This window comes from Lepisosteus platostomus, chromosome 25 (genome assembly GCF_059453375.1).
Source record: "Lepisosteus platostomus isolate fLepPlt1 chromosome 25, fLepPlt1.hap1, whole genome shotgun sequence".
In the NCBI taxonomy this organism is placed as follows: Eukaryota; Metazoa; Chordata; class Actinopteri; order Semionotiformes; family Lepisosteidae; genus Lepisosteus; species Lepisosteus platostomus.
This window is the reverse complement of record NC_142635.1, coordinates 9,523,095-9,535,331: the sequence shown is the minus strand read 5'-3', so window position 1 is coordinate 9,535,331 and position 12,237 is coordinate 9,523,095. Positions and strand designations below refer to the sequence as shown.

Here is a 12,237-nt window from a genome sequence, read left to right as displayed (position 1 = left end):
ATATTTATATAGATACTGCTATATCAATTAATTTTGGATATTTTTTCAACCGCAGGCGAATAAAGTCTGAGAGACCTTCACTTGCTTCTTAAAAACACAAGAAGAAAAAGAAGAAAAACTAACTGAAGTATACATTATGCTTCTTAATTCATAGATTGATAATTCTAAGTTGAAGTATGTTGAACTGCACAGCGTGTGACAAGAACTTTTACCTAACTCAAATGTCCTGAGCATAAGATACCCTTAAATCTGAACCATCACTTTGGCTTCAACAATCAGTTTAAAAGAGTTGAGTAAATATCAGTATCTCTCCCCGGATACAGATACAAGCCCTCAACGCCTTTCAGGCAGGAAAGTGGCTTTATGTGGACACACCAGGGTTTCTTCAAAGGAATGTGACATTTAAATTGACTGAAGAGACTGCACATAATGTCATAATGTCAGAGCACAAAGACAACTTGGAAGAGGAATTCTGGTGTCACCAATTATTCGCCTAGAGGAAATGAATGGGGCAGACAAGTCTTTAAATTAAAACGCGGGCACGAAGAAACACCATTGCATACTGGCTTGACTGAATCAGGTCTTGGAAACAGAGATCAACCTGTTAAATTAAACACCCTTACTGCTTTTGCATCTTCATTGGAGTTCACTGCACCACACGTAGGACAGAACACAATGCAAACTAACGTTCCAAGCACAACAATTAAGTGATGTAATCCCACTGCACTTGTATAAAAAAAATAAAATGCAAAAAAATAAAGAGCCAGGGCACCGCTGTGTGATGACTTAATGCATGCACAAGCAAGCAGAGCCACCTGACTATGCAGCTCTGCGGCTGCTTACTTATTAGATGTTGGTCTGAAGTCCAGCCAATAGTTTCTGTTTTGCAGGGTAAGCAAACGTAACATATACAACATTGAACTATGAAAAAGAATGACCTTCTTCTAGCTAGTATTAGTAGATATAAATCATACTGAGTATAGGCCAGGATGATAAAGAAATTGATACCTTCACCAATATCACATCTGAGCTCCTTTTTTAAGCAGTTCCAGCTTTCATTTTCTCTCAAGCTTGTGAATTGTAAATTTTACATTCCACAGATCCCAGCAGAGACAGTCAGCCACGTATTTATCCAAAGCAATATACCTTACAATTGCTAACAGGTATATATATGATATAACACACTTTAAAGCCTTGGACACACCTACACATAGCGTTTTGTCATTTCACTCCACATCTTGATTTTATACACAGCAAGATGTCAAAACCAAAGGATCAGCATCCTTTTCTGAGGAGGAGAACTAAGGCCTTACTCTTAGTCTGAAAAAAACACATTCTCCACCTGTAATTCCCTCCTTCATAAAATACAGGTATGGCTGTATTTTGCTGGCTGTGACATCATCCGAGGGGAAATAAGAAATTAGTTAAGGTAGTTAAGTTACAATGCAAAAGAGAAGATAGTGGTTTTAAATTAAATTCTAAGAAAAAAAATCAATTAGAGCTTCATCTGTTGAATGTACATCAATTCTGAGAAAACCTGACATTGAGGGGAGTTTCCAGAAAAACACTTTATACAGTAAGTGTAAGGAATTATTATTATTATCACACTTAGGTCTGCTGCTATTGGTTAATAGGACATGTATTTAGAGAACTGAGAGAAATGTGGATGTTCCAGTGTGTCGGAGAACATGGAGAAGAGTTAAAAAAAAACGGGTTAAGATTTGAAACAACGTAATGTGACACACTTGTGTGTCCTACGCCTAGCTTCTTTGCTTACTTAGAATCTCTCCTCATTACTATTCGGGAGGCCTAGAGAGCATGCGGAGAGGTTAGTGAAGGAGTTGTGCTATTGTTATAAAGTGTTAGACAGACAAGGCAGACGGCGGTACGGTAGGTGTTTAGTGTTGGGTTAGCTCTAGGTTAGATCACACAGATTCCAATGAACAGAGGTGTCTACCTGAGCTCAGTCTGTAGTGGTTTAGAGGGTCGGGCACCCATACATTATCTGCGTTTACACTCTCCATCTCCAAATCTGCATGCAAGTAACAGGGGCAGGGGGAGGAGGAAAAAAAGGGTTCAGTAAGACTCCATCATTGAACACGACAGGAACAGCTACAGCTACCTCACTGGCTACCAACCATCACACAGCAAGAACACACATCTAACAAGATCCAACACGTTACAAAAGTCCCCTAATACATTCTTGATAAAATGCACCGGTGTTTGCTTTGTTCTGTAAACAGTTAAGTAAAAGCATTATAGTGATCTAAATTAATTCAAACATACCCTTATACTATTTTTTAAATTCAGAATAACTTTTTTTATTGTGCTCATCTGCATGGGTTTATAGGCAAATAACCCTCTAAATCTCAGTGTGATATAATATCTGTATTTTAGATTCACTACGCAGAACATGTACATGTGAAAGATGCAAAACTTGTACTGTACATGTGAAAAGCGCATATATTCAGTCTTTAGGTTTTGATGTCTAAACACAAACAAATGCAATTTTTTACTTAGATTCAATTCTTATTAAATTATTATTTTCATAATTAGAATTATGAAATTATTTATTACTTAAATGCAATTTATTCTTTACAAAAATGGAAAGCCCTGTAACACAACGGCATGGACAACAGCAGCCCTTTTATACCGACTGATTTTGGAACATTCAGTGACTCGCTCCCGGTCGAAACAGCAATGTGAAAAAAACAAAAACGAGTATTAGGCAAAAGCGAGCCACAATTAACAGAGCCACAGCATCGACACCCGACGTCCCTACGCCACCAGCACGTACAGGGAGGGAAGAAGCTCCAGGAGGCCGGCCGCAGACCAGAGCTGGGAGAGGCTGGGAAGAACACAGCAAAACAGAAACAACATCGACAAGAGTTAAACGTGCAGTGGGGGGGCAAAGCAGATACGTGTGTAGCAGGTAATGGGCAGCAACGGCGCACTGAGTTGAGGTTTGTATCCTGACAGAGTGCGGAGCGGAGCACCAATGACACTGCAGTGGAAAGGGCTCAAGGAGCTCTTCCTAGCAGAGAGCTCTGATCCTGTGTTACAGATACTGTTGCCAGCTGTATCCTTTTAGCTGTGCTGAATTAAGTTTAAGCCCCCGGCGTCTATTCACTGTTTTATACCAACTGTTCTTGACCCCTCGTATACATAATGGTTAGCAGCATCAACAAACGTCACTGAAATGACAGAATTCAGCTAAAACCACTCACTGGTGCAATCGTTTAAGTTGGTCTTTCTAACCATATAATCCTGTGCTATCGAATTCTCTGGTTCCTCCAGCATTCCCATTATTCTCCATGCTGAAATGATTTACCCACACACCCAAAAGCCACACCAATGCTGAAAAATAAATCATAGCGATTCACTCGTTAGGGACCAACGACAATAAATTGAACATTGAATGTATTTGAAAGGAAACTTGACAAACAATGCCGTGGAAGATCTGAATACATTTGATTGTTTCACAGTCTCTGCAATCCAAAGATGACGTAAACAGTCTTGGAAACGGCTTATAATATAGTATCAATGTAAGAGGTCCAGCTCTAAGCATTATATTATTTTTCAATAAAGGCACATATTATCACTGCAATCACAAACTCTAACAATATCTTTTAAATTCTTTTATACATTTCTTGTGAAAATTGCCCTACAATAAATTCATTCTTTAGCACAGCTGCATATGATCATAAAATTTATAAAATCATCTCATAAAACACAATTGAGCTACATGACGTAGTCTAATGTGGTTAAAACTGATTTTGCTTCAATGGTTTCTAAAGCTTTCAGAAAAAAATGGCAACCAACACCACAGTTCATCCCAATTAAAATGGTGATTCCCTAAGTAACACAAGGATAATTCTCTGCAACTGTTCCCATGTTGTTCAGTCCTCTGTCCACCTCACAACCATACGATCCTCATCTAATTTTCCCCCTAGCTGTCAACAAGTTGCCTAATAAAATTGGTTGATTAAAACGTTATCCATGTCTATAACTCTGTCCTGTCAACATTTCCTTCATTTCCCAAACACTGTAAAGATATGAAAAAACAAAGACTGCAAGTTTGGAGATCATCCAAGTTGCAGTCTTGTTGCACCTCTGGATGATTTCCTTTACAAGCACATCTGTACTAGAAGAGGTGAGAGCCGTAAATGAACAGATTCTAATAGATGGATGTGATTCAAAGAACTATCCATTAATTGATCACATGTGCAAATATTCAATCACCACTTGTCGCCTGTAGCAGATGTGACAGGCTGTGCCACTGAAGGGCAGTTACTTCCATAGACATGCCACTAGAGGCCAGTAAATAGTGCCTCAAAAACTTGTAATGTACTTGTAATATACAGTAGTTCACTTGAGTGTAATCACTAATTGTCTAAATAAGGGTTTTCATATGTTGTCCAATGAGACTGTGGACTAGGGTTTGGGTTGGTGTCTGGAGAACGTTTTTTGAGATATCTTTTGTATATTGACAAAGAAATGTTTTGGTTGTTAAGCATAAAGCATCAAGGCCTGGAGCTTTGTGCTGAAGTGGAGTTTTCATGTGCAAAGCTCTCTGGACATGTTAGCCAAGAGGGGCATCTTTCACAAAGAAGCTCCATAATAATATTTCATACTGTATAATGGAGTGTCAATATGACACTGAGGGACTTTCTCTACACTCTGTCATTTAGGCTATTTACAGTTAGAACTCCAAAGACAATGAAGATGATCTCTTTATTCCAATCACCTGCTACGTAGTAAGACAAGCTCTATGTTAATAATCTTATTTACAGTTGTTAAAATGGTAGCGCTTGTGTTAGAGAGATATCCATGTTCTAACTACTTTATCCCATAAAGGGTCACAGGGGAGCTGGAGTCTATCCCAGAAAGCAATAAGGTACAAGGCAGGATACATCCTGGACAGGATGCCAGTCTCTCGCAGGGTAGAGGGATATCTTAAGCGAAAAATACCACCTACAGTACAAAACAGAAGGGTCCATTCCTAATTTCTAGCAGGCATACTTTGGATTCTCTTTGGAATATCATTTGTCATTTGTCTACTTTAAGACTTGGCTGAGAAAAATACAAAACAAAACCTTTCAGAAAACAATGTACACCTATGGGCGAGGGGGCAGCAGCAAAGAAACATTTGTTCCCAGCACGTTTGCACAGAAAGCTGTGTTATTTTAATACAACTTTGAATAAGTAGTTCAATGTCCAGTGCATTAGTAAATAACAGATTTACTGCACATTTAGCCTACAGTACTACAGTTTCACTTTCTTTGCCTTTACATCCTAATGAGAACCTATACCAAATGTTACCATTCTATGACGTAAAACAGTCTGTCTTGAAGATATCCAAAGAGAAAAGGTCATTGGAGATTCTAAAGGTTTTGCTGTAAGAGATCATCTACATCAAAATAGAGACACTTCAGGGCGCACAACTGGAACAGATAGTTCAACATGTAGTTATATTTCTTAAGTCTTTTATTCCCCAAAGATCAGCAATAGGTACCTAAAATGTTGCTCTACTCTTAAAGGGAAGTTATTTTTTGAAAGGAAGAATTGTAGACGACTAAGTGGAAAAACAACATCCTTGAAATCTGGTACTCCTGAGGAGGGTGCTAGGTTAAAGGGCACTTGTGTCTGCAAAAATGAAGCAGCGAAAAAATGAAAAAATGTCCAAAAACGTCACTCAGTTTGCATTGAAATTGTGCCATGGGCTTTGTTAAAAATTTAGTGTTTGTAAAGCAAAACAGAGAAGCCAGGCTGAATTCTAAGAAACAATAACTGGAAACTGCCAACCAAGGCAAATGTAAAAGGCATTGCGGCTATCAGTGAAATATGATCAAGAGTAAAACTTACTCCTTTCAGAAAATATAAAAAGCTCTTAACAGGAATCAATCTTAAGCCCCACTGAGTGCTGTGGTTTGAATGAGGCACCAGCAAGTAATCTCATGCTACTGTAGCTCCAACGCTGAACACGGGTCACAGTATCAGAGATCAAACTCTACTGTCCATTTCCACGTCACTAGTTCTGCTCTTGGGCTATTTCCAACCCCGTGGGACACCATCACTGGTCACATGCAGGCCTCTGCGGAGGTCATCTGAGGTGTCTGCAGAACTGTATGATCTCCAATGCAAGAGGGAACGTTTCCAGTCATTCGTAATTTATTTGTCTGATGCTTATGCCAGCATTTATACTACCTAGAATTTTGCTGGCACCTCCATTTACAAATCCAGAGCTTCCAACTTTGCCACATCTCAGCAAGGCATCTGCAGTGTCCAGACATCACCAGTTCAAGTCTAGCCATAGGTCAGAACCCAGGCTGAATGGGATTCCCATTGTGAACCCATTTTTAAGCCCATGCACTGAAGCATTGAGTTCACTGGAGCAAAGAACAAGTTCAGAGCAATGCTGTAGCATTGCCTAATGCCACTTTGGAAACTAAAGCATTCTGAAGCATGTGAAGGCTAACCTGAGGGGACACTGAACTTCTCACCTTTGGGGGATCAGTCTGTTTCCTGTGGCATGATTCTAACATTTAGTCTGACTCTGGCCAGCAGATCTGAGCTGAAAAGCTTGGCAGGAAAGGAGATTAACGAAATGCCGAGATAGTTCTTGCACCTACGGTATGCCTGCTCCCATGATCTTGTAGAATTGGAGGATGATGCAAGTTCCTAACACTATATCAAGGCAATTTATTCCTAGGCACACCATGTTACAAAAACAAAAATTCAAATAATCACAATAAATTGACAATAAAATGTGCACTGCTACTTTAAAGGAAAGTCTTGTGATTCGGGGCTTATGCAGTATTTATCTTCTATCATTTAACCAATTTCTGGATAACCCCTTACATCAACGAAACATCGGCTTTTTTTTTTTTCTTCTTGCTCAATCTGTTTTCCCACAGCCATATGCTGTCCAATGGGCTGTATTCCACATGGACCCCTAAGTTTGCTCTCTGAAGCCAAGTATGTAACTCACAAGAAACAAGCCACAGCAGTCTGCACAGCATCTGTAACAATTGTGTCATGGTGATATCATCCAAAGCTTTGCTACATTCCAGCTCTGTGAACACCATGTATATTGCACTGCTCCCTTTCATTGTATGTACAGTAAAAACATTCTGATTCACCTGTACAGGTTCTCCAAATCCAAACGCCAATAAATTCTTATCTATCATGCAGGCACAGTTTTATGGTACAGCTTTATCTATTTCCACCTATATTTGAGAATAGGATTACTATATACTGTATGTTGGTGACCAATGTTTACCTATGTACGTACAATATGTACATTTAAATATATTTCCTATGTATATTTATGGTGTATTTTAAGAGCATGAAATCACAATTAAACTAATACACAAACTCAGATTAAAAAACAATCTTACAATCTGCCACAGGAAAATGAAAGCTGTACCTGCCAAGATATGTTATCACTTGCTAAGATATGTATGTTGTTTAAACCTGTGTTGTTTTCCTTTTTAGTCGTAATCCATTAAAGATTAGTTTCACAAAGCAAATGCACACATGGTAAAAAGTGCACAGCAAAATTAGATATCCAAACAGAGAACCTGGTCAGTCTTGGGCCTTCTCTCATTTGCCCAAAGCAGTTCAATGTGTGTCTAACATCTTTCATTAAACTAATGCCATTCTGTTTCTGAACCATAACATTAAAATACAACTTGAATTATACTGCACAATCTCACTTAGAGAGAAAAAAAATATTGAAATACGAAAATATCTTTGGAGCTGAATTAATATTAATGATAATGATACAATACATAGTATATAAAGTACAGAAAATTTCAGAGGGCACCAGCCCTTCCAGTCAATCTTGCACTATTGAATTAGTTTAAATTCCTTTTAATCCTGTTAAGTGGACCTTTTCCTTCCCAGAGGAGGTGTCTGTTTAGTAAGTTTGCATCGTAGGAAAGTTATTTTTTTATTGAAAGACCATACGGTACCTGGTTTTGGCACACAGTTGGTAACTGACTGAGGAACCTTGTCATTTATTAGTTCCACACATTCACTAGGAAAGAAGCCAACCTGGGGAGAGAAAGGGAAAAAGAAAGTTTGGAAATTAAAACAAGAGCCAGATGTTAGAATACAATATTGGAAGTGCAGAAAATGGTTTGCTTTATTTATATGTCTGTCCAGGTTTGACTCTCCAATTGTTTATTACCTGGCTGTAGGATTAAAAGCTTTGCTATGTTGAGGAGAGAATGAGACATGAAGACATGTGTTTCTGACAGGCCAACCTACAGAGCCATTCATCTTCTGACAAGTCGTGGGGTTACAGCGCCTAACAAGACAGTTACTCCAATGGCAGAAGCATACATCTCTCCCTGACACTGCTGAAAGCCTTCAAGTGCCAATTAGGGATCACTGGTACTTTGTCAGCTCAGAGGATACTGGATGACTATAGCCCACCACGCACTGCTGGCACTCAGACAATTCAGCTCTCCTCCTTGGGTAATCCTGTTCTCACCTATGGCCTGGCTTGAACTGGTGATGTCTGCTGGAGCATGACTTGTAAAGTAGTCCTTGTAATAAATGTAATAAAAGTTCCATAAAGGACAGTATGGTTATGCTAGGCCGCTTATTCGATTCATACAAACTACTGACAGTAGAACAACCAGTAACCCTGTTTCCCTTGTAAAATGCCCCTACAGGCAAATATGAATATAAATCCTATTCCTATTCTCGCACCATTTTCTTTTAAAATGAAAATACAATGATCATTTATTTTTAACAAAATTAACATTGGACCCTTCCCTAGCTTTTTTCCTATTACATTTTTTATTATTTTTAGAATTGTCCTCATTTTCTAATCCTGTTATATGTCAGATAAAGGCATCTATCATTTTGATAAATATTAATATTGCTAGAGTGGCCCTGTAAAAAAAACCCCATCCTCTCTCCAAGAGTCTACTGTGAGATGGCAACCACATTGTTAGAGGAATCTCAGTAGCTGCCTAAACGTGAACTATCTTTCTAATCAGCAGTTTTCTAATAGTTCTCGAGCCAATTTCACAAAGCCTAAAGCCCACATCTGTAAAAAAGGCAACACAGCAGAATCCTCTAGGTCTAGGATAAGCAAACTTTTAAGGCTGAGAGTCTTAGCTTGAAGCTTTTGGCTGGTTTACTCGTTGCGTGCTGTAGACTGATACTGCTGATAAAAGCGCTGGCCCAGACCCAAATCTGCAGATTTTGAGAGACTTTGAAGGGAAATCTACTTGGCACCATTTTTACTCCAACTTAATCTCTGTCATGTGCCACAGGACCAGTCTGGTGCACGGCATTCACTGACTTTCTGAACCGATAATGTAAGAAACAAGGCTAAGCTCTTGCCCAGTTTTCAGGAAACATTCACCACTCCTGCATGTACCAAACACAGAAAGCCTGTTCAATTTCTTGAAAGAAACTGTTACAGACGTTACGAAGCTTGAATCTGTTTTCACGCAAGAGATCCAGAAAAACGTTTTAAGAACATTGCTCAAATCAACTAAAAAACTAAAAATACATCCACAAAGGATGACTTCATAAGTTATTGCTAAAAACTCTGTATCTCTATTGTTAATTTCACAGCTTAGAAAAACATTTAAAACTATCTGTAAATCTAGAAATCTTATTTCAGCCTATAACAAAACCGACTCTCCCCCAATTATCCATTAAAAACAAAAAGTTCCAAACAGTCTATATAGCAGCCTCTTAATAAGTACCAATCTTCTCTGGTATCTGTGGGCACCAGTACTTTGATCACAGGCCTGCTGAAGGGAAAATACGTTTTCCCTTCAGCTCTGAGCTAGTGTGCCTGACCTGCCTCTGTCCTGTACATGCACTGAGTCTGTCATGCCCAGTATCTGCAAGGCACAATGTGAACAGACACACCCAAGGCATCTGGTCTTGCCTGCGTGTTCAATTTTCTCTTTAAAGACCATTTTTAGCCTCTGAGAATTTTCAAGAGAATGGATAAATATGATAGATCTGACTTGTGTTGCTCCCAAAAGCTGCTGAAGAATCAAATGTGAGAAAATGAAATACAACAGGCTTGACTGTGGCTGAGCTGTCACCAGAGGTTAACAGTATGTTTGTAACACAAGGGCTCAAAGACAAAAGAAAAGAGCATGTTTACAACACAGCTAAACCCTTCAGCTCCATTCTGCCTCAGTGCAAGAAACTCAATTCATGTGAAATACCACAACGTTCCATGTACACAAAAACCAAATTCAGCAAAATGTTTGCTACCTAAATGTCACCGTATCCATACAACTGTTTTCCATGCCAGTAAACCTGTGAGATGGTAGAACAGAACATACCTGGAAACCGTGTTTTCCTCTCCACCATGTGGTGTCCTCTTTTGGGGGCATGTCAATCACAGAAACAATGTCTCCCACCTGACACAGGGACAGGAAGAAAAGGAGGCTAAATTATCTTTGTCCTCCAAGAAAAAAATCACACCTGTGAATCTTACCTCCTCACTTTAAATATGCAGCACTGACAGGACACACCAGCAGACTGTTATTAGTGTGCATCTAAAAAGCAGTTCCTTTTTTAAATACAACAAACTCAGCTTTTTAAGATTAAAATGTTTAATTCTAATGTTGTTCATGTACAATACACCGTTTTGAAAAAATCCTCTACTTCTTGCACACAATCAGGAGTTCTAAAACATTTAAGTTTACTCGAAGTCACAGCTACTGTTTGATTGTAGCAGCTATTATGGTTATTAAAGCAATCTCTAATTCATATTTATCTGAATATTCAAAACCTAGATCATAACAGCTCCAGGTAACCGACACAAGAGCAGCCAATCAACACTCAATGACTCATTAACGGGTATTGCTGGTCGTTTACATTATCTGTTCCTCTCTACACATTAATAAAGCTAAAAGGATGTCTGGTCCTAAAAAGATCCATCAAGAAGAGCTATAAGCTTATCACAAAACGGCTAACATTTTCATCACAGAATTGTGTTTTCGCATGATAACATGAAATGAGTAGAACAAAGCCAAGTTTCTGCACAGAAGTAAAACTTTACACTCTTTAAATCATTATCAACACCCAAGTTATTGAGGTTGGCACATACAGACTATTTTTTACTCTTCTCTTTCTTGAAATGGTTACAAATGGGCAACATTCATGTCAACAGCATAAGATCACAAGAAAGGTTCCAGTCAAGAGGGGGCCATGCGGCCTATCCAGCTCCTGATGCACAATATATCCCAGACAGGACATGCAAAAGCACAAGTTAACCGGGACACCGGCTGCCTGAATTACCTCAAAGGAGAGCTCGTCTGCGGCCTGCGCAATGTAGCGCTTGATGACATGAGCTGCCGCGATAGCAGGGACATTGATGGAGGACTCCTCGTGCACCAGCAGATGGTTCCCCTTGTTGTCAATCTAGTAGGAAAAGTCAATCAAATTGACTTCATCAATCAATTGACAAGACATGTCCAGATGTGTAAAACTGTGACTGTGCACACTGCAAGATACTAAAGAATAACAGAAAGTAAATATGGAGGAGTAAATCCAAAGGAAATCTTTGGATAATTTCCTGAGAAATAAAAATGTTTTGCACTGCGTTTACGTGCAATTGCCATTACCCTCTATCACATCACATTTCCATACGATATGTTGCCCCGTCTATCTTTTTAGTATAGGAAAAAAAAACCATTTTGATTTTGGACATCATACTGAGAGTTTATCTGAAGAAATCAAAACACTGGTTACTTTTTTTTGCCTCTTTAATACTGCAATTTCAGAACATCATTCCTAACTCTTTTACTGTATTTCAAGCAGTACTGTATACAATGGGGTTATCAATTCAGCCGAGGAACAATTCTGTTCATTTGGGAACAATTCTGTTCATTTGGATTCTCTTTTGCGACGTGCGGCAATAAAAGATAATAAAGGATCAAGGGAAGGAAACAGCCCTCTTGCCCTTTAAAACTCAGTCTGAAGTAGGGCAATTTAGACAGGCGCGGCTTTATTGATTCCTGCTGGTCTGAGCTCCAACCCCGGGGGCTTGGCGAGTTTTAAAATCCCACTGTAGTCAGAACCTGGGATTTAACATTCATTATGTATAAAGACACTAAAGACTGCAAGCGCTACTGAGGTCCTGGTTGTCGATTTCTTGTTTGTGCACAGGGAAAAGAGAACATTTACTGTAGATCAGGCAATTACTGTGTAGTGCCAGCAAACGTTTCATCTGCCTGCTGTACC

General features: G+C 39.1%; 1 protein-coding gene and 1 long non-coding RNA gene across 6 annotated transcripts in view; one reads left to right on the top strand and one right to left on the bottom strand.

The window, feature by feature from the left end:
- LOC148641048 (uncharacterized) overlaps positions 1–12,237 on the top strand; it is a 637,701-nt gene that overhangs the window by 114,218 nt on the left and 511,246 nt on the right. The window lies entirely within an intron of this gene.
- Positions 1–12,237, bottom strand: part of arhgap32b (Rho GTPase activating protein 32b) — a 161,163-nt gene that overhangs the window by 35,955 nt on the left and 112,971 nt on the right. For 2 of the 4 annotated variants that reach the window (XM_088619725.1, XM_088619726.1), the window contains exons 9-13: positions 11,293–11,415; positions 10,332–10,409; positions 7,977–8,058; positions 2,798–2,848; positions 1,958–2,032 (exon numbers count right to left, since the gene is read on the bottom strand). In XM_088619725.1, the coding sequence (XP_088475851.1) occupies positions 1,958–2,032; positions 2,798–2,848; positions 7,977–8,058; positions 10,332–10,409; positions 11,293–11,415 (409 nt within the window). The remainder of the gene's footprint in view (positions 1–1,957; positions 2,033–2,797; positions 2,849–7,976; positions 8,059–10,331; positions 10,410–11,292; positions 11,416–12,237) is intronic. The other 2 variants (XM_088619727.1, XM_088619728.1) reach the window with 2 other exon arrangements.